This window comes from Silene latifolia, chromosome 10 (genome assembly GCF_048544455.1).
Source record: "Silene latifolia isolate original U9 population chromosome 10, ASM4854445v1, whole genome shotgun sequence".
NCBI classification, from domain to species: domain Eukaryota; kingdom Viridiplantae; phylum Streptophyta; class Magnoliopsida; order Caryophyllales; family Caryophyllaceae; genus Silene; species Silene latifolia.
Genome location: NC_133535.1, coordinates 12777459 through 12798064, shown reverse-complemented (window position 1 = coordinate 12798064; position 20606 = coordinate 12777459). Strand labels below are relative to the sequence as shown.

General features: G+C 39.3%; 2 protein-coding genes across 2 annotated transcripts; both read right to left on the bottom strand.

Moving 5' to 3' along the window:
• Window positions 1-1603: 1603 nt before the first annotated feature.
• LOC141607114 (uncharacterized) lies at window positions 1604-2761 on the bottom strand. Its single transcript, XM_074426472.1, has 2 exons — window positions 2529-2761; window positions 1604-2141 (listed from the first exon to the last, which is right to left on the bottom strand). The coding sequence occupies exons 1-2, from the start codon at window positions 2759-2761 to the stop codon at window positions 1604-1606; spliced, it is 771 nt and encodes a 256-aa protein (XP_074282573.1).
• Window positions 2762-7501: 4740 nt separating this feature from the next.
• Window positions 7502-16331, bottom strand: LOC141605160 (lysophospholipid acyltransferase LPEAT2-like). The gene is made up of 14 exons (XM_074423830.1): window positions 15733-16331; window positions 13580-13760; window positions 13317-13376; window positions 12124-12287; window positions 11968-12031; window positions 11202-11270; window positions 10352-10447; window positions 9815-9859; window positions 9642-9712; window positions 9484-9550; window positions 8899-8946; window positions 8629-8739; window positions 8476-8523; window positions 7502-7887 (listed from the first exon to the last, which is right to left on the bottom strand). Exons 1-14 carry the CDS (start codon window positions 16185-16187, stop codon window positions 7711-7713), a joined length of 1656 nt encoding a protein of 551 aa, XP_074279931.1. The 5' UTR covers window positions 16188-16331; the 3' UTR covers window positions 7502-7710.
• Between the last annotated feature and the right edge of the window lie 4275 nt (window positions 16332-20606).

Below are 20606 nucleotides of genomic sequence, written 5' to 3'. Positions count from 1 at the left end.
ACACTGTGCTACCAGATAAAATGTTATTTTACGCACACAAACTCCCTCAATTTCATTCGATTCTATACATTTGCTTTTTGGGCACTATTCATAACCACAAATTCTCATTATAGACGGACACTATCCGTCTATACGTATAGACGGATACCACTTCCCCTCACAAAATACCCATTTGCCATAAAGTCTTAAGAAGCGCGTGGGAAGTCCTGTCCCCCCTGCCCATTTTATTAGAGGTCTTTACCCGTCTATTCGCCCCACCCGTCTATACCAAGACGTATTGATTCATAACTGGGAAGAATTTTCGATATAACTTCTAATACTCCCTCTTATTCTAAATAACTCCCCCCTTTGGAGGGGGCACAAGAATTAAGGAATGAAGTATTATATGGTAAAGTATTTGTGTGGGAGTAGGAGATTGGAGACAGGGAAGGTATTGTGTGATTAAAATAAGTATTGTTGTGGGGTAAGGTGATTAAAATAAGATAAAGTATGAGTATTGTGGGGTATTGTTGTTGGGTGAGGTGATTAAAATAAATATAAAAGTTTGACAAATAAGGAAATAGGGAAAGTATTGTGAATTGACGAAAAAGGAAATAGGGAGGGTTATTTAGAATAGGAGGAAGTATGTAGCATAAAAGATAATCGTGTGAAATCTTGCTTAAATTGTCTTACCGAATACATCGTGAATATCAAAAAAAATTTAATTTTTATTAATATGTAAGTATGTAACTAAAGATATGAATAAAAGAAAACAAGTATTGATATACGTGTATAAAGTAAATGTGTAGAATTGAATGAAAGGTAGGAAGTATAATATTGACCCGATCCTAATGACTCGACGCAAATAACGAAAAATGTTCCTGAAAATTGATCGATATCCAAAATGATTTGTTTTGAAATAACTCAACTTAAAATGATCCAATAGTGCTTGAAAAGATCTGAAACGATTATCTTTGAAATAAAATCCTTTATAGCCGTAAAAACTTGACCTCAAAAGACTTAATATATGCACAATCAAAACCGAATAACCGTCTTAAAATGACCTTGCCAAACGCCCAAACCGAACAACCGTCTTAAAAATGACCTTGTCCCTAAAAAATTCGGATGAACCTTGCCACCTTGGTAGGTAGTGAAGTATTCTGATTTGAACTTTTTTACAATTCTAGCTGTATTTTAGAGTGGGTATTTTATTTCTAAGACTACAAAATTTCTTTTCATTTATTACCATCCAAATTATACCAAAATTGTCGACTTTTTTTCATTCCTAAATTATTTTGATGACTTTAATTTGTTCAGTTTGTGTTGTATTTAAAGTAATTGTTGTTACGAGTACTTGTTAACAGTAGATACCTAGTATATGCAGGTTCTCCAATCCACCCAGTGATGATAGGACTGAAACATGATTGGTGTTTGTGAATCGCCTTACCTTCCATGAACCTCGATCAATGCGATACTCGAATGGTAAAAATAATATTCCCTCATCTACACACCCATTTTCACCCCATTTCATTAAAATATACCTCATATATAATAGAGAAATGGGGTGAAAACTTATGGTGGAGAGAGTATCACATTTTTTTGAGGGGAAAACCCCCAAATGGGATTACTTTATTAAAGATAAATCAAACAAAGCAGCCGATTTCGCCGAAGGCGGTAAAACATTCGACCACACAACCCTACTAGAAATCTTAGGTATCGCATGAGCGAGAGCATGAGCAACGCAATTGTTCACACGATTAGAATACGACCATGAAACTGATTGAAAAACATTAAAAATAACTAAAATATCCTCTAAAACTTGTGCAAAGATACTCCTCCCAGTGCGCTTCTCCTTAAGAGCATCAATGACCTGTAGACAGTCGTTTTCCACCACCACCTCACGCACACCTCTACTGACCGCCTCTTGCAACCCGTCTAAAACCGCAACAGCCTCTGCAAACACTGGCTCCCATTCCACCTCTCGGGCAATAGAAAGACCCCATAACACCGCTCCATAACTATCCCTGCAAACAACCCCCGTTCCTGCCCCCTCTCCTTCTTTTACACCAGCATCGACATTTAACTTGACCTTTCCCTCCGGCGCTGGACACCACCCATCATTCCCTCCTTCCCTTACCCTTCCAGCCTTCCTCCCACCCCGCCTGACACCACACCGTCCCCTTCATGAATCACATCATCAGTCCGCCGCACCACACGAGCCGGGTCCACCACAGCACCTTCAAAGACCACTTTATTGCGATGTTCCTAGATAGCCCAGCATCCCACCATAAACTTCCCATAATCCCCGAGCATCCATCTCCCTCCACCTGTGTTCAATCCACTCCCTCACTCCACATTGCACCTCCTCCTCCTCCTCCTCCTCCCCTTCCAAATACAGCCCTTCCCAAACCCACTTGGCCACCCCGCAATCTCGAAAAAGGTGAAGACACGACTCAGAACAAGAAGAACAAAAATAGCATAAAGAAGACTCACCTCTAACTCGGGATACAATGTTATCCGTTGTTGCCAGCGCTTCACTACACAGTTACCAGAAGAAGAGCTTTACACGAGGCCATAACGGGATTTTCCAGAGCCGATTCCAAAGCCACCTTTCTCTCTCCCACACCGATGCACCACCGTCCACCTCCCTCGCCCCTTCCAACATCGCATAGGCCGACTTGACAGAATACTCCCCATCCTTTTCCAACCCCCAGTACCAAGTGTCATCACCCTCATTCGGACTCAGCCGGATGCTCAAAACCCTCTCCCTTTCGAAAGGCATAAAAAATTGCTCGAGCTTCAATGTATCTCACCTCCTCCCATCCGGCTCCATCAAATCTGACACCAACATGTTTGCATTGGCCTCACTACACGGAGATATGACTCTCCCCGTTTGTGTCCCAGGAATCCAAGCCTGCCCCCACACCCTCGTACTACTCCCATCCCCAATCCGACGCCGAATGCCCTTCTCAAACCCGCCCTTAGCCTCCAAAATCCCCCACCATGTATAGCTTGGGTTATTACCCAATATATATCGCTGTCATAAAATCGCTCTGAGGGTAATACTTAGCCTTCATCACCCGAGGCCATAAGCAATTTGTGTCTGTAGCTGATAAGTCCATTTTATATAGAGTTTAACTCCCTATTTTATCTCGGTTTTATAGTATTATTGCACTTGTATTAGTGTTTTTTGTGAGTTAATCCCGTGTTCTAGGCATTTTGCGTGTATTCGTTTTATTTTGTAGAAAATGAAGCTTTTAGTAGCTCATTCCCGTCATTTTAGCAATCACCAAAGTTCACGGAGCTAGTAGAAGCAAGACTTGACCATAGAGAGGCTCTTATGGAAGAAATGGGAACTCAAGCAAGATGAAACTAACTAATGTTAGTGGACAAATAAAATATGAAGCCCAAAAATGAAGTAATGAAGTGAAACCCAAAGTAAAGGAGATTATAACAAACTTAGGATGCTCTTAGGATGCTCTTAAAATATTCACTAGGCATTAAACCGGGTGATTAAAGAGGAATTAAGAAACAAACATTGGATCCTCTATGCAATTAATCGAGCAATTAAGTGAATAAACCCGGATCACCTCGTCCCCGATCGGGGTTGACTGCTTCTTTGACTTTTACGTTTCCTACTTCATTTCCTATATAAAGGATGTTGCATTCCGTCATTTACAACATTTTTCCATTACGTTCTAGTTCACAAAATCCTCTAAATTTCAGATTAGTTTTAGTCATTGGGTTAGTTTAGATTAGTTTAGTTTTTATGTTGTTTACATTTCCTTTAAACATTTCAAGTTATAATTCAATTTCCATTACAAGTTATTTACATTTCATTACCTGTTCTTCATTTGCAAGTTCTTCCATTATTAAGGTAATTTCATTTCTTGCATTACTTTAATTTTTCATTTGTCGGTAGATAATTTACATTATGCCCGAGTAATTTCCTCAGTCTAGGGATTAAGGAAGCCATGCTAAATAACTAAACACAATTGTTAAAATGAGATGTCACGATATCAAATAATAGTTTCTATAACATGTTTGCATTGTATTGTTTAATCTTTGGTTATTGGCCGTAATCGTGGATTAAGTTTGTTAATTCCTTCTATAAGTCGAGAGGCACGGAATCAAATTAGATTAAACATGCTATAGTAGAACGACCTAGCCATATCGAGAGATCGTTAGAACCCGGTCTATGGTCGACGCTAATATCGAGAGGTGGGTGTCTAAAGGCCTAAACTATTTATCATTATCAATGCATTTCTAAATTAACATGACTAATTAGTAATTTGCATGTGTGACCCGACTTCCCTAGACGCCTTCTTTTTTTATTGTTTTCATTTTATTTGCATAACCAACCAACCAACCAACAACCGATAAGCCGACCTCGATAGAATTCAATCCATAACAACTTGTTTAGCAAACTCCTGTCTCCTTGTGGTTCGACCCCTATTACTACATTTATTTGTGTTTAGGGAATTTATCTTTGATTAGGTGTGCGATAGTCTATCAGTAGCCAACCTCCATACTTGCTTACCCAATAGCGCAAGGTTAAAATTACTAAAACCGCGAAACCCCAGCCCGAGGGAGTATCACATTTGGAATTAGCACATCATTTGCATTAAAACAACGAGTGCTGATTTTCATCGACGACGTTTTAGTAACTATCGACGACGTTTTCATTCCAAAAGACGAACACGCCCCTTGCTCCCTCACACTACTTTCTCTCTCTAAACAATTTTCTCTCAAATTCCTGTAAAAACAAATTAAATAAAAAAAACCAACAACATCAATTAAGAACATCAATTAGCATGTTCTTTCAACTTTCATTTCGATCTCCCATATCCATTAAACAAATAAAAAATGTTAGAAAATAATCCACATCGAATAGAAAACGTAAAAAATTTAAAAAAATCGGCAAATAAAGGCAATAAACACGATTTTTTTTTTAAAAAAAAAAAATTAAACGAACCATGGACGAAATGTTGAGATTCAACAATCGGCCATGGACCAAACGTGGAGATTCAACGTTTGACCATGGGCGAATGTTGAATCTCAACGTTAGACCATAGATCAAACGAAAAGATTCATCGTTCACCATGGCATCAACGTTGAATACAAACGTTCAATTTTTTTTTTTTTTTTTTTTTTTTTTTTACTATGGACGAAATGTTGAGATTCAACAATCGACCATGGACCAAACGTGGAGATTCAACGTTTGACCATGGCCGAATGTTGAATCTCAACGTTTAATCATGGTCAAACGTTGAATACCAACGTTCAAATTTATTTATTTATTTTTTTTAAAAAAAAAAAATTGAACCATGGTCAAACGTTGAGTTCCAACGTTGCACCATGGCTAACAACAATAAACAACATATAATCGACAAAAGATAAATAATTGAAACATTCAAAATTCCGGGTGAAATCGAAAACGAAATACATGAATTAAAACTAACTACTAACTACTAGTATTAAAGCCCTCTATTAAAGTTATACAATTTAGTTTTACAATAAAATCCCTTATTTACTAAATGAATAGGCGATTCTACGTTTTTTCCCGCCTAAAATATTAACTCCTATTTGGGCTTTTGATTTTTGCATTCTACTATGGGCCAAGTCTAACGTAAAAAATGATTGCCAAAAAATATGTATAACGTCCCTCTATTGGCTAAATCTATATCATATCAACTCTTGCCCAAAAATAACGTAAAAATTGATTGCCAAAAATAAGTAGAAAATCCTCAATCATTGCCAAAAAATAAGTATACCGCCAATCATTGCTATAATTATCTCATTAATTAAAGATACGGAGTATATTATTAACATGGCCAAATATGCAAGCTCATAAGACAATCATTGCTATAATTAAATCTTCTATTTACTAAAAGAATAGGTGAATTCATAAATTTTCTCTCCAAAAACCATCTTTTTAAATAAGGAAGCTATTTATTTAATTGTTTTCACCAAATAAATAAATTAGTAATTATAATGTATTTCATTAAAATTAATCTTTTTACCAAATTATATAATTTTCACTAAACACTAAACTATAATATTTTAATTAAAATATATATAATTTAAAACTATAAAATATTATATCTTTTATTGATGCTATTATTTAAGAATGATTTGACTCATATTTTGTATTAACAAAACTCTAAATCATTTTGATTACTTTCATGACAAAAAAATTTGAGATAATTTATAAAATTGGAATTATCAGCTTTGTGGTATAAAAAATACTTTTAAAAAAAATACAATTCAGCACATTACTCAATTCTCTTGGATTAATTTTCAGTTTTAATTTTTTTTTCTCAAAACAAAATACAATAATGAGAAAAATGAACAATTAATGAGATGCCACTATTATTTTACAGTTCAATTTTACTCAATTTTCTTGAATAACTTTACAGTTCAATTTTTTTTCCATATCAAAATATAATGACGTGAAATATTAAAAGTTAATGAGGTTTTAATGTAGCATTATTAAGTAATACAAAATAAAATCTTTATAAATACCGCGCATTTATTGCGCGGGATCTAAACTAGTTAATTACTAAGCTAATTTAAGCAAAACAAAAACAAAAGATTTGGACGACGGTTGGTGGCGTGGTGGTGGCGGCGTGGGAGTGGTGGTGGCAGCGTGGCAGTGATGGCGGCGTGAGATGGTGGTGGAAGGTTTGGGTGTTGAGTATTTTGAGTTTTTTCAATTAGAGAGGAAATGGAAGTGTTAGTGAGATGTGGGGGACGTTATCATCTTTTGGAATGAAAACGTCGTCGATGTTTACTAAAACGTCGTCGATGTTTACAAATCGGGTAAAACAACAATATGAGTCGTAATCGACTGACCGAAAACCGGGTTCAAAACTAAACCCGAGGCCCAAAACCGTCAAGACCCATCTCAAAATCTCACAAGTGTCCCAAGTTCAATGCAATATTGCGTAGCATCTTTTCAAACAGTTTCCAAATTTCCACCATAATTTTGTGGCGACTCCTTCAATCAGTACCTCAATTCGTACCCTACATCAATGCTGATTCTGCATTTTTTTGTCTTTCAAATCTCTTTTGCTTAGTATAGAGAGGAGATGAGAGATAACCGGCGAGGTAAAATGACCCCGTCACACACGTTTCGGCGTCAACCACCACAGTCGAATGCACGAGCGGGTGGCATGCCCACACTGACTACTATTTTTGTTTTAGTGTGTTCGTAAATGGATGAATAAAGGTTTTTTTTTTGTTAAATAAATCAGTGAGTCAGGAGGGCAGTATAATAGTACTACAATACACATTCTCATTATAGACGAGATATATACCTATACACCTAGGCCATAAGATATCAGTCGTGGTCACTAGGCTAAATTTTTTTCGATAAGAGCGAAAATATGGAAAAGATGAGTAAATATGAAAACATATAATTAGAAAAAGGCAGTAAGAGTATAAGACCGACTTTATCACCTAAGTCTTAACATAAGACCCGGAATAAAGTTTATTATAGCTATTCGAAAGTCTTAAGTTATTGTTCCCCTATGTTAATTGTTGTTCCGAAAAACACAACTTTTACCCCAATGTACTACATGCAATTCATACTATACAATATTGATCTTGTGCCCCTTTTCACCAAAGAAAAAAGAAGGTTTATATATCAAGGTTTTTGAGTCGCAACTGGATATATATATATACAGGGGCACAAAAGCCACATTATCAAACAAGGGGGATTATACGACCTCAACAAATAATCTCCTCTAGCTCTAGCAGTCCGTTGCTAGTATGCGAAAACTCATCTTGTAGAAGAGGAGAAAACAGAGCGATGAGTAGAGGGTTCTTCCTTAAACATTTTAAGAAGTCGTGCTTCCTGACTCTACCATCACCATCCACATCCAACATATTGAACAACACAATCACCTGAAATTTACATGAACGGGAACAAAGATACAAGGTCAAAGTCAAAGAAACCGAGCATGTGTGTTTTAGGTATGCTACTATGGTGTACTGTCGAAGTATTGAGCTTTGGCTATTTTATGGGGAAGAACAGCGGTTTTGCCTTAAAAGCTTATTTCCACCAGACGCTCTGAGTGTGCAGAGTTGGAAATAGGTATGCAAGGTAGTATGCATGCCCGGGTAACAGGTTTGTAGAGCACTCGAAGCAGTGACGTAGCCACATATAGAGTAGTGGGGTCTTACAATTAATGTTTTTTTATCACTTTGGGATTAAGGCTCTGATGTTGGGATGATTCATGTCAGCCGACCCCAAATCATTTTGGGATTAAAGCTCTGATGTTGTTGTTGTTGAACGTTTTTTATCATTAATATTTGTCTGTTTTGAAAATTTTGTCTTTTAAGACCCCGTAATAAGAAATGAATAACATTACATTAGAATAGACCCCATAGGTAAACGATTCTGGCTCCGCCACTGAGTCTCGAAGTAAAGAATAATATTTAGCATATAATATGAGAAGAAGCGAGAAGGAAAGGACGGGAGAAAGATCTTACGTCACTATCACTGGCGTCTGGGATAGCCTCTCTGATTGCATCTCCAAACTGCATAACATGCGTAAGGATACAAGTTCAGACATGTTTTGATTTACAGTTTTGACACACTCGAGAAGGCACGTGACAAAAAGACAGAAGGGGGTAAAAAAAGACCTTTTCCCTAGAAACATATTCATGACTATCATCACTGCATTTGATAAATGAAAATTCACAAGCGCGTTGGAACAACGGCTGGTTCATAACACGAGTCGATGCTATTAGGAACTGCAGGCATGAAAAGAGACAACAATAGAAGACAATGCATTAGTACGAGTATAAGAGCAACTGTAGGATGGAATCTAGAATCTAGATACTATAGGACCATGCGCTGAGCTCAACGAAGCCCAACCATTAATATGCTGAAATACTGAAATGTGACTATACCTGTTTGAAATTGATCTTTCCCTTCTCAGAGAAAACAAATGCAACAATCTGCATGCCAAACGCACGTCAATCAGTAGTCAATCTACTGCTAGGCTCACCATCTAAGGCGCAATTACACAGTTCACAATCACTGCAACAAGTCTTAATCCTCAAATGATTTGGAATTGGCTAGCATGAATCATCGTTCGAAATAGTCATAAATAATGAAAAGAAATATAAAGAAAGAAAAATGCGATAAATACTTAAGTAGGCAACATACAATTAAATAATGAGGTCGTAAAAATGTGTTGGCAAAAGAGATTTAAAAGAATTTGAAAAATAACTAAATAGAAACAATGCTGCCTCAAATACTAATAATGATGAATAAATAAATAAAAGAATGAACTAATTAAGAATAAAGAAAATTACAATGAATATGCAAACAAAGTGTGAGGCAGCACAACACCAAGCACGTGCGTTGCGCATTTAAAGGTTATGCCTAATGAGGGGTCATGCGAAACTCAATAGCATTCCCAGAAAAAAGGTATACTGGAAGTGAAAGGCTGCCTGTGGAACTAAGAATCATTCACAAATCTATGATAATACCTTCTCGGATAAATCACAACGCTTCAACTTCAATGAACCTACAAAATCGTCGATGTTTACACAGCCACTGCACAAAAACACAGACCTCTGAGTAAAAGACAAGCTTACACTAAAAAGAAAGACCCAATAACGTGAAAAGAAAGATAATTAAACATTACTTGTTGTCTGGATTCATGGATAAAAACTTCTCCAAGAACTCCAAAGCCTCCGTAGTACTAATGCGGTAAGGCTGCGGAAACGGAAATAAATAAATAAAACAAGCACAATAATTATGGGAAAGAAAACCCAAAAGCCCACAGTAATAACAAGTTTGTATTTTAAATATACTTACCAAGTCTGCGTGTGCCAGTTCAGCCATAAATCTTGACGGGTTTTCCTGTAATTAGCAAAGGAGATGTCTCTTCATTAATATGGCGAATATTGCAGTAAGTGGATTATACATCTGATGTACTACATCAGATGATATAGTTTTTGAGCATTAAGATAAAGTTTTTGAGTTTTGTTTTAAAAATTATGAGTTTTATTAGAAAGTTTTTGAGTTGAACCTTTTCAACATAAAACTAAAAAAATTACAATATAACTCAAAAACATTATACATAAGCTCAGAAAATTTTGAGTTTTGACGTCAAAAAACTAACATGTAACTTTTAAACTTTATAAAGCTCGAAAAAAATACACAAAAACTCAAATATATATGGAGTCTGATGTAATACATCCGATGTATAATCCTTTTTCTCCGAATACTGGTATAAAAACATTCATATACACCTCAAACGACACCATTACTGTTACTTAAGGATTATTCTCAGCATAGAAGGCAAGGCATATAACTAAAGAGAACATTCATGGCGAATAAGATATTGCTGACCTTCTTCATTTCCACAGCTTTATTAAGAAGCAACATGTCCCCGTAACCGTAAGAAGTTTGCACGACATTTAATGCAGTAGCCATAGCGTTGGCAGTCTGCACATATTCAGTGAGTGAGTTAAGTGATCAGCATTAACAGTGATTAATGAACCAACCCTGTATTCACAACTAGAACATAAAAGCTAAGCAAGCAAACCAGGAGGTCCGTAATACATAACAGAAAATAAAAAAAATAGCACGCATTAAATCACTTCAATCCCTATAAAGAGACCTCTGCTCCAAGCAGGGTAGATGGAGTCGGACGAATGCAACACAATAACAGTGAGGTTACATCCAACTGATGCTTACTCCATGAATGAAGAAAGCAAATTGGGCTAATCTGATTTAGTCCATTATATCCCAAAGCCAAAAAAAAAAAAAAAAAAAAAAAAAAAAAAAAAAAACTAGGCAGCGAGTCGAATGTTTCATGATATGCTGGATAAGCAAGAGACAGATGGAATAAAATAATGGCCGCAACACCAATTCGTAATAAGTTATTAACATTGTAAAATTACGCGACTTTGCAGCTTAAAACGATTAAAACAGTAGCTTCACACTTCCCACGATTATTTCGAAGTCCAAAGAAACAATAGACATGATTTTGATGATTAATTGATTCCTTTTCCTATAAAGGCTAGTGCAAATCCGGAGGCACATGCCGCACATCTTAGTGTGGAAGCCTAAGAACGCCATTATAGATTTGCAGAAGAAAGTACAGAAAGAAGCTGATGTGTTAGGCCGTGCAAGATTATTCCACACAATGTTTATTCTCAGGTTATATAACTTGTATTGCCAACCAAAATAGACTCACCCTTTCAGCAAAATCAGCCGCATTTTCTTTCTGACTCCGCAGAGGTGGTATTACAGGAAGATATTCCACCTGCCCAAATGAAGATATTGTAACATAACAATGAATCGCAGCATCAGATTCCAAATGCACAATTACAACATCAAATCAGTACTCAAGCTTTTGTAATACAAAGCTTATTCAAATGAAGTGAAAAGCTGCAAAAAAGACGAAAGATCCTTCACTTCCAACCTCAGTCCCGTTGCAAGGTTCTAACAATAATCTATTATGCTGATAAATCCATCATACAATTATAGATACAGTTCCCAAGCTGTGGGTGTCAAAAATTTCTTATCCTTAAGAAGGAAATTCGAATTTTTAACTCCACTGATAGCGTTGCGTGAGATCCAGAGGACAAATATTGATGAACATGCGTTGGCATTTTATTGATTAGTTTTAGTCTTTAGACAGATGGGTTATAGTTTTATGCCTCACGTTTGCTTTTTATCAACGGCCCATGTGAGCTAATGAATTTTTGCTGATTAAACACTAGCTTCAAATCAAGCATTCATCGGTTAACTCGGATATACTTCAACAGAGTAACCAATAAAGGGGGTGCTTGTCGCTTTCCCTTAACTACATATTTTTTTTCCTTCCACTTCAGTACAATGTTATCAATGGAGTACTTTTAGAAAGTCTTATTTTTAAGCTCACATAGCATCAAGTGGAAGCTGAAGATGAGAGCAAAAGAATATCACCGAATATACATTCTTAGAAGGAAAAGGGGTACCTCCATAAAATTGTGAAACTGGGTGAACATCCGAAACATCAGCCTTCCGAGGGAAATATTACCCCTTGTTGATATGAACACACAAATTTAGAGATCAAGAACACATAAGTAGTAACATATTAAAGATAATATACATCTATACAAGGCATGACTTACCAAGATTGGTCAAAGTGCACATATGGATAACGGACAATAACTGGTTGGATTGGATAACCAGCTACGAACGCTCCCATTTGAAAAGAAAGAAGGAATTTCCCGTTGGTTGTGGTTCCCTCTGGAAATAATAAGACTCGAGGAAATCTATTGCATGAAGCCATTCTCTGTATACACGTCCTTGAAAGAACAAATCTGTATCAGGTGGCTTACAGTTGATATAAAATAGCTGTTTATAAAACTTAACCTGGTCAACTAAGCACTGTACTGGTTCGTCAGGGATTAGCATTGATGAATTTAGGACTAAAATTTGGCTAGTAATTCTATTTGTCCTCACATCTAATAAAGAAAGATGTAATATCTGAGAACAAGGCTAAGCATGTCACAAGTATATTACTAAGAGAGTGACAGGTAAATAAGCAAAAATACTATCACAACTTCACCACATGACTCTCCTGCGGAAGACATTAATTTGCAAGGAGGCAGGTAAATAAACATACATACACGACTAGGAGGGTGACTACAATAGCCAATAGGGGTTTTATTTGCATTGCCAGGGTAAAATAATTCATTGTTGAACTTTACTCTCAACATAGACCAACTTTGTCACACGCCCTATACACGTTCGTACTGAAACAGAAGACACAACAGTGGCAAATGAAATTGTTAAAAGCAATGAGACGAACAGAACACTCCTTGAAGTGTGCTGCATTTACAGGCTACAACTTACCGTGCAAGAACTACCCCACAATTTTCTTACGGAAGACTTACATGCCATAACCCACAACTATTTACAAAAAAAAAACAGAGAGGAACGGGAGTTACGGTACAAAGAATATTATGAGTTTCGAAAAACTTGAGTGCCAAGAGAACCACAATTGCATCTTCCAGAACTATGTTTAGCAATTTAAGGAAAAAGAAACATGAGAAACTATGTCTGCTGAGATCGAATACTCTGGTACAACTTTCGAGCTACAGAGCATGTTACTTTATCACTTCACCTAGGCAGCGTGTCCAAAACGACATGCCACTTAGGCACTTCATCTTAAACCAAAGATGTGAAACCTTTTTATAACATAGGCATGTCGGACACTTGACAGTTGACATTGTGTTGCATTGAACACTCACACTCGAGTGACTTAGCTTTCAAGTGAAGTTTTGATTTAATAAATGAAAAAACAGCCAGAGCCCCATACCTTTATCTCAGTAATAGCATTTTTTCTTGATGCAGGTGAAAACCTATTGACATATATAACCTGCAAACAATTACAAGGAAGTTGAAGAATCATTATCTATATGCAGCTAGCATATAAATGGAAGTCTCCCACCTAGAGCCTTTTCTATAAGATGAAGACTATTCTAGTAGAACAAACAAACGGAAATATCAACCAGAATCCATTTTCAAAACAAAAGGTAATTTGAAAGACCATGGTAAAAACGGGTCAGTAGAGTATCATACCTGCATGGCTCTGATAATAGTCCCAACAAAGGGAATTGAATCATGGGAGTCGGATGAAACAATTGAGGGGAACAACTCGTAAAAATAGAAAATTGGATCAATGTATGATACATGGTTTGATACGACAATAGGAGCTATTTCTCTCGACACCGGACGACCTTTTCGTTTTATCCACTGATATCTGTAAAAGAAGGATTCAATATTCAGGGAGTAAATAACTGAATTTGGCAGGAACTAAAGAAGATTAGAAAGGTTGAAAAGACAGAGTAAACATTCATACTAGAGTTGATCAATTGCAGGTCAGCCCATTTACCCGGCCTTTTTGGACTGCTAAGTCAGCGAGTTTTGGCTCAAAAATATACTAGAAAAATGGAAATCAAGCCCGCTAAAATAAATGGGCGGGTTTAGACTAAATTTCACACTAAGAAGATTGCCCTATGCCTGACATGGCAAGACAAAGGAAAAAAAGAGGTCCGAATATAGTCAAAATTCCTTTCCCAGGATATATCAAAACCTACTCAAAATTGCACCAGCGAACAAATTAACTTTATGACACTTCGCAAACAATTTGAACATTATTCTGAGAGTGCTAAGTACGTAAGAGTTAAGACCACAATTAATTGGTTCTTTCGGGAACATGTGATTACTATGGCACAAAACCTCTTTCATTTTACAATGGTCTTGAGACTCCTGAATCTTGACCACGTTGATGAATACAAAAGTGGATATATTATTCAAGCATGAAAAATCTATTAATAACTAGCCTACAAATTCATACCTTTGCGATAGTTTACTATTGAGGGCTATAAGGAGAACTCCTTCCGCCCCGGTAATTTGTTTACCTTTGGATGACAAGTAGACTAAATTGTATTTGTATTCAAGTCGGTGGCCATTTGAGACACCAAAAAATGAGGTAAACAAATGAGGAGGACGAAGGGAGTATTATGCATTTTCATTTCCATGCATCCACTACCCCAAACTCTACATAACATCTTTGGTCAAATAGGACTCCCCTAATCAAAATCAAACACTTTAACAAGCAAATCTCCGGACTTTGTTCCCTAGATTAAGGTCCAACATCAATTAACATCTTGGATCTTTATGCCACATCTTAAAAAAAAAAAAAAAGAATCTATCGCGTTCTATAAAAAAAACGTCTTTTCCTTAACATACTATATCAAACTCTGATAAAATAATTAAAAATACACCATTCCCTATAACTTTTCTCACCGAGTAGGACTCCTATAACCAAAATCAGCCACCTTAAAGAAGCAAAACTTCCAGGCTTTGTGCCCTAGATTGAGTTTCAACATCAATCTACATCAGTGGTCATTATGTCTCCTCATTTTTTTAATAAAAAATACCAGTTCTACAACTTAGATATACCAAGCTCTCATACATGATGCCCATCCAAAGAACTGAGGTCACAAAACTAGTCAAAACAGAAAGCTTGAATTTTTCACACAATAAACGCTCCTGAAAAGCTTCAAATGCATACTATCACAAAATTGAAGGTCCGGGTTTTTGCATAAACAATTCCCACCACCATAAATCGTGTAGCTCATGCAGTGAACCTAGGTTTCAAAGTCACCAACATCACAGTCCTTAGACCTTCATACCAAAAGAACCCAAGCTGAATCTTTCACACAAACAACATGCTAGATATTTCGCCTTTTCATATCTACACAAAACTGAATAAACCAAACTCCAGAAGTTTTAAAAAAAAAATCTTTATCGCGAACACAGTACACAAAAAATTCAGCTAGCTCAACTGGTCAACTTAGATTCAAAACTCATCTATTCTACATAATACTTCTTCATAGTTCACCCCTCCAAGAAAAACTATTGGAGTTGAAATCTTCCACACAAAAACAACATTCAGTCAATTCTGACCCTCGTATATATATATAAACAGAAATTTGAAAATAATCATAAGATTAATCAAGGGAATTCCGATAGCTTAACTAGTCATCCTAAGTTCAATTCGTTCAAACAGAAACAAAAAGCCACCCAATTCTCAAATTCATATACTCCATCCCTCCCAATCATTTGTTTATCTTAGATTAAAATACCGTTCACACAGAATAAAAAGGTAAACAATTAACTGGGACGGGAATATAAAACTCGAAAGAATAAAAAGATGAGATGTTTACCCAAAGGAAAAGAGAATACAGCGAGCCGAAAACCGGGTAACCCACATAAGACGAGAGCGCCATCTAGGCATAGGATTATGCCTATCTTTCCAACCATAAAGAGCAAGTTTAGTAGCAATATAACCTACTAACAAACACAATCCAAATAAAATTAACCTAATTAATGCAATTGGTAAACAAATTACAATCTTAAACCACTCATAAACTCCTTCAATTGTAGGAGTATGATTTCTGAAAGGATCAGCAGTTGATAATGAACTGGGTTTAACACAAAATTCATCAATACCCAGAAATAAATAAGGGTTTTGATGATCAATTTGGGGGTTTTCTGAGGTGGGTTCTTGAATGGTTATAGTATGATCATGATTATGATGAGTAGAATTAGAGTTAGAGGGGATTTGGTGAATTGGGGATAACAATGGAGTTGAGAGAGTATGATGTTGTTGTTCTGCCATTGGAGAAAGCTTCCAAGTTTGGAGGAAGGAGAGAACGCAGGAGAGATTTTTGGGAGTTTGTAGTGAAATACGGTAGAACGGACACGTAGTGACGAGAGATTCCGACAAAAGACTATTGGTTGAAAAGGAGACTTCACACTTCCCAATTTCCCATATAACTATAAGTGTCGGGCCATGCCGGGTAATGTCAGCTAGCTAAATTGATAATATGATAACTAGTGATATTTATAAGAGCATCTCCAATGGTTGAGAAAAAGAACTTGCTTGCAATTTTAAGAAATTGTAAGTTAGTAGCTCAACCATTAGAGTAGTCCAAATAGATTGGCTTTGCTCAAAAAAAATTGAGCTAGTAGCTCCATAGAGCTACTTGCTTAAATAGACCCACAAAAAGAACATATCCAATAACAAAATAGTGGTCTCATTTATAGTGTTTTTGTTCCGGTCGTAATTCCGGAGCAGGATTGTGACCACTTAAGCTTGTTGAATGATGTCGTTGCTCGTCTCTTCCTTTCACTCTCTCCTGTAAAGATGAACAAACTGAGGGCTCGGCTTGGTACCGAGCGTACTCACTCCGACGCTCAAGTCAGTAAACTTAAAGAGATAAGTTGTGTGTTAACTTGGCAAAGTATATTGTAGAGAGATAAGGGAGTTTATACCAGATTTTCCAGTTAGTTTCTCAATGAGAGGTGATGAGTATTTATAGACTTTCACCTTTTGTCACGTAGTGGCCAAGTGGCTAGCAGGTGAAAAGACTATCTTACCCTCGGCCGAGGGACCCATGACAGGCCGGCAGGCCTGGTTGACTCCATGCCGAGGGGACTGGATGTGAGTACGCGGATATGCCTCTTGGTCGGCTAGTTGCCGAGCCGAGACCCAGTGTGCCGTAAGGCAGGCTTTGTCGGTTAAGGGTCATTAATATGTTGACTTTCTTTGTCTTTTATCTTTGATCTTGCTCAATATGTTGACTCGGTCAGCGGGTGCAGAATATGTCCATCAATTTGCCCCCAGCGTAGTCTATGCTGTGGTATGGACCTTCGATGCGTGTTGAGCGTATTCTGCGCATGTCGAACTTCTTCCTCGGCTTGGTCCTGTTCAGACCGTACCATATCCCCCCTCCACATGGTTGTGTAATGGACATCGAATGTGGAAAAGAAAATGGCGCTGGCCGAGACCAAGGTTGGGAATGCCGTGTGCTTTTGATTGCCCCCGGTATTTGTCAAGCTTGGTTGATCAGCTGGCCGTTGGCAAGTAAATACCAAGAAGCGTGTCGAAGAAGATGGGTCACTGTATGTCGATTGACATTCTGTGGCTGCATGCTTGACACGTGGCCTGGTGTTGATTGGTGGACGCTTCATGGGCTTTGCTCTGATTGTTCCACTGAATGGGCTTTGCTCTATAAATAGAGCAGTATGCCCCTCATTTTGACCTGCAAACTTCTTTTTCTCAAAAAATTTCCTCTCTCTAGTTTTTGAAGCGTTTTCTCTTTCTAATTTTCGAAACGTTACTCGGCGTAACACTTTCTTTCAAGGTAAACAAACAAATTCTTCCCCCAACTTTTATTTGTTAATTAATTGTTGCCACCATGTCTGCTGCTGATGCTCTGCCTAGTACCTCAACTCCGGGGGGCGAACCGTCGCGTCCCGATGAACAGGAGCCACTGGTTGTCACCCCGATAGGGTTCGGGGGTCGTAAGTCGCCTTCTCCTGAAATTGATGAGAAATTTTTGGAGGATTTTGATGATGATGATGAAAAGACCCAATCTGATTCAGAGAGGCCGCATTACTTGTGGCACGGCGAAGCCTGCTCGATTAAACCTGATCGCGTTTGGACGAGCAAGTTTGCATCTGTCTCCGGGCCTGAACTTTTTGAAGACCATTACTCCTTCGGCAGGGGGTATAGAATAATTGTCCCTGAGGGTGATCAGGCAGTCTGTTGCCCTCCCGAAGGTTGTATCGGCGTGTATATTAGACATCTGGAGTATGGGCTCCGATTTCCTCTTAATGAACACGTCGCGACCATAATCAAAGTCATGAATGTCGCCGTGGCACAACTGCATCCGTTGGCCATTAGGACGATTATCGGCTTCGTATGGTTTTGTCTTTTTAAAGGGGAGGCCCCAACGGTGAACCTTTTCCGCCGGCTCCACCATCTTCGGCAATCTACCCTAGGCGGCACGGGGTGGTACAGCGTGCAGACCGAGCCGGGTTACGTGACCGTCTCCAAGCTGACATCCTGCAAAGACTGGAAGGGGCGGTGGGTATATGTCGAGGTTCCGGAGGACTATCCACTGCCCCGGTCCTTCCAGCGTCGCGTCAATTTGCGGTGTGAGAGTCAGGGGGAGCATGAAAGATATGTTTCCCGTAATAAGATTAAGATGGACGCCAAGAAGGTCTATCTTAAGGACGACGAAGTGCGGGCAATGAGCCTGTTCGAGGCTGAGAGGGATGGCACGCCGAAGGGATGGATGCCTCCGACGCAGATCGTCCTTCAAGACGAGCCGCTTTGTCACGTCGGCCTCATACCGGCCCTCAGCCAGGGTGAGTAGGGTCGGTATGAGGCCCTCCTTTGCTTTTATGCTTCTGTATTTGAGCCTTGGTTTACTTCTTTTGCTTAACTGTTGACTTTGTTTCTTGCAGATCGATTTGGCCGGGATCTCTCTGTCTCCATCCTAAACAAGTTGGGACTTGACCAGGACGGGAGAGTTGTCGAGCTGCACCCTAAGGCCGCGCCGCGTGATCGCAGACAGGCCCCGTACGAACTCATGGAGCAGGCGTTGAAGGCAATGGATGTGGGGGCGACTCAAGCAGAGATTGGCGGTAACGTGCCGCGCCGGAGACCAAAAACAACGTCTACGGCGGCTACGACGTCAACCCCCACTCGATCTCCAATCCCCGTAGTCCAAAAGGATAAGGTGGTCGTCAATGTTGACGAGGACGTCACCGTTATGGAGGGTCCTCCTCCTTCAAACAAGAGGAAAGAAACAACGTCTGCTGCTGCTGCTGTTACCGAGGCAGGGAAAGAGGAGGGATCAACCGGCCCTCAATCCAAGAAAGCCAGGACTGGTACGGATCTAACCCATGGCTCGGATTTAGCAGGTTCCTTATGCATTCCTGATGACAGGCTTTCTGATATGTCGATAAATGTTGACATGGACGCTTTGTCTGGGTTTTTTATAGATCAGCTGTCGCCAGCCGTTGTTCTCACCGAACGGCAATTGGAGAAGCAGCCTGTGCAGACGGGCGACAAAAATGCCGCCGCCGACTCCTCGTCCGAGAAGGTTTCCTCCGTTCAGCTCAGGGCGGACGGCATAAGGTTGGCCAAAAGGCTGGTGAAGTGGGCTGAACTAGCCGGCACTCATCTTATCGAGCAAGAAAAGCTCGTGGCTCAAACTGCCCCTACGCTCGAACGGCTTAGGCTTGAGCTTGCCGCTTCTAGGAAGGAGGCCGAGAGGACAAAGAAGGACTTCCTGGCCACCATGAAGGACTTCCTCGCTGAGCGAAAGCTTAAGGAGGACGCCGAGAAGGTGGTCCTGGCCGAGAGAGCCAAGGTTGAGTCTGCGTTGGCTGATGCCGCTAAGCTGCGGGAGGAGAGGAACAAGCTTGAGGGTGGTTACAAGGCCATGGTTGAGCAGAGGGAAAGATGGAAGTCCCTGCATTTGGCCGAGGCGAATGAGCATAAGGGCACAAAGGCTATCCTTGCTCAGAGGGAGAAGGATATTGAGATGCTGAAAACCGTCGTCATCCCTGAAATGTGTGCCCGGTACCGGGACCAAGCTGAAGATGCTACCAGGGATGCAATTAAAGAGCTCCTTCCTGAAGGCACCTTTCCGTGGCAAGATTTTGACAGGCTTCTGGATGAGAAGGCGTCTGCTGCGGAGGCCAAGACCGCGGCCGAGGCGAAGGCTGCTCAGGAAGCTGCGGCCAAGGCGACCCATGATGATAAGGTGAAGGAGGCTAGAGAGGAGGCTGAGAGGGCAAAGGCAAGTGAAGCTGCCAAGTCGTCCTCTGGGCCGCCCACCGTTGGTGATCTTGCTCTCGCTGCCGGTGGCGAGCAAAGAATAAGCATAGGGAGACGGGCGGTCGTCATCGATTCACCGGCCCTTCGGATGCCTTCACTGTTCGGGGGCCAACTATTGAGCCTTTCCTCCCTGCCATCCTTTTGGCGCTTCATGTCTTAATGTTGTAATCTTTTGTTGTTCCTTCTTTTTTGTTAAACTTTGGTAGGTTGTGTTTAGGCTATCCCTATGGGGACGGCCGTCGACTTGATTTTGTCTCACTTGTAAACATTTTTTTTTAATAAAGTTTGTTTATTTGCCCTCGGCTTGGCCGAGGCTTTGATCTCATCCTCCATTCAGTTGTCTTCTTACGTTTTTTTAAACATATTGAGCGCTTTTTCGTTTTACCTTCGGCTTGGCCGAGG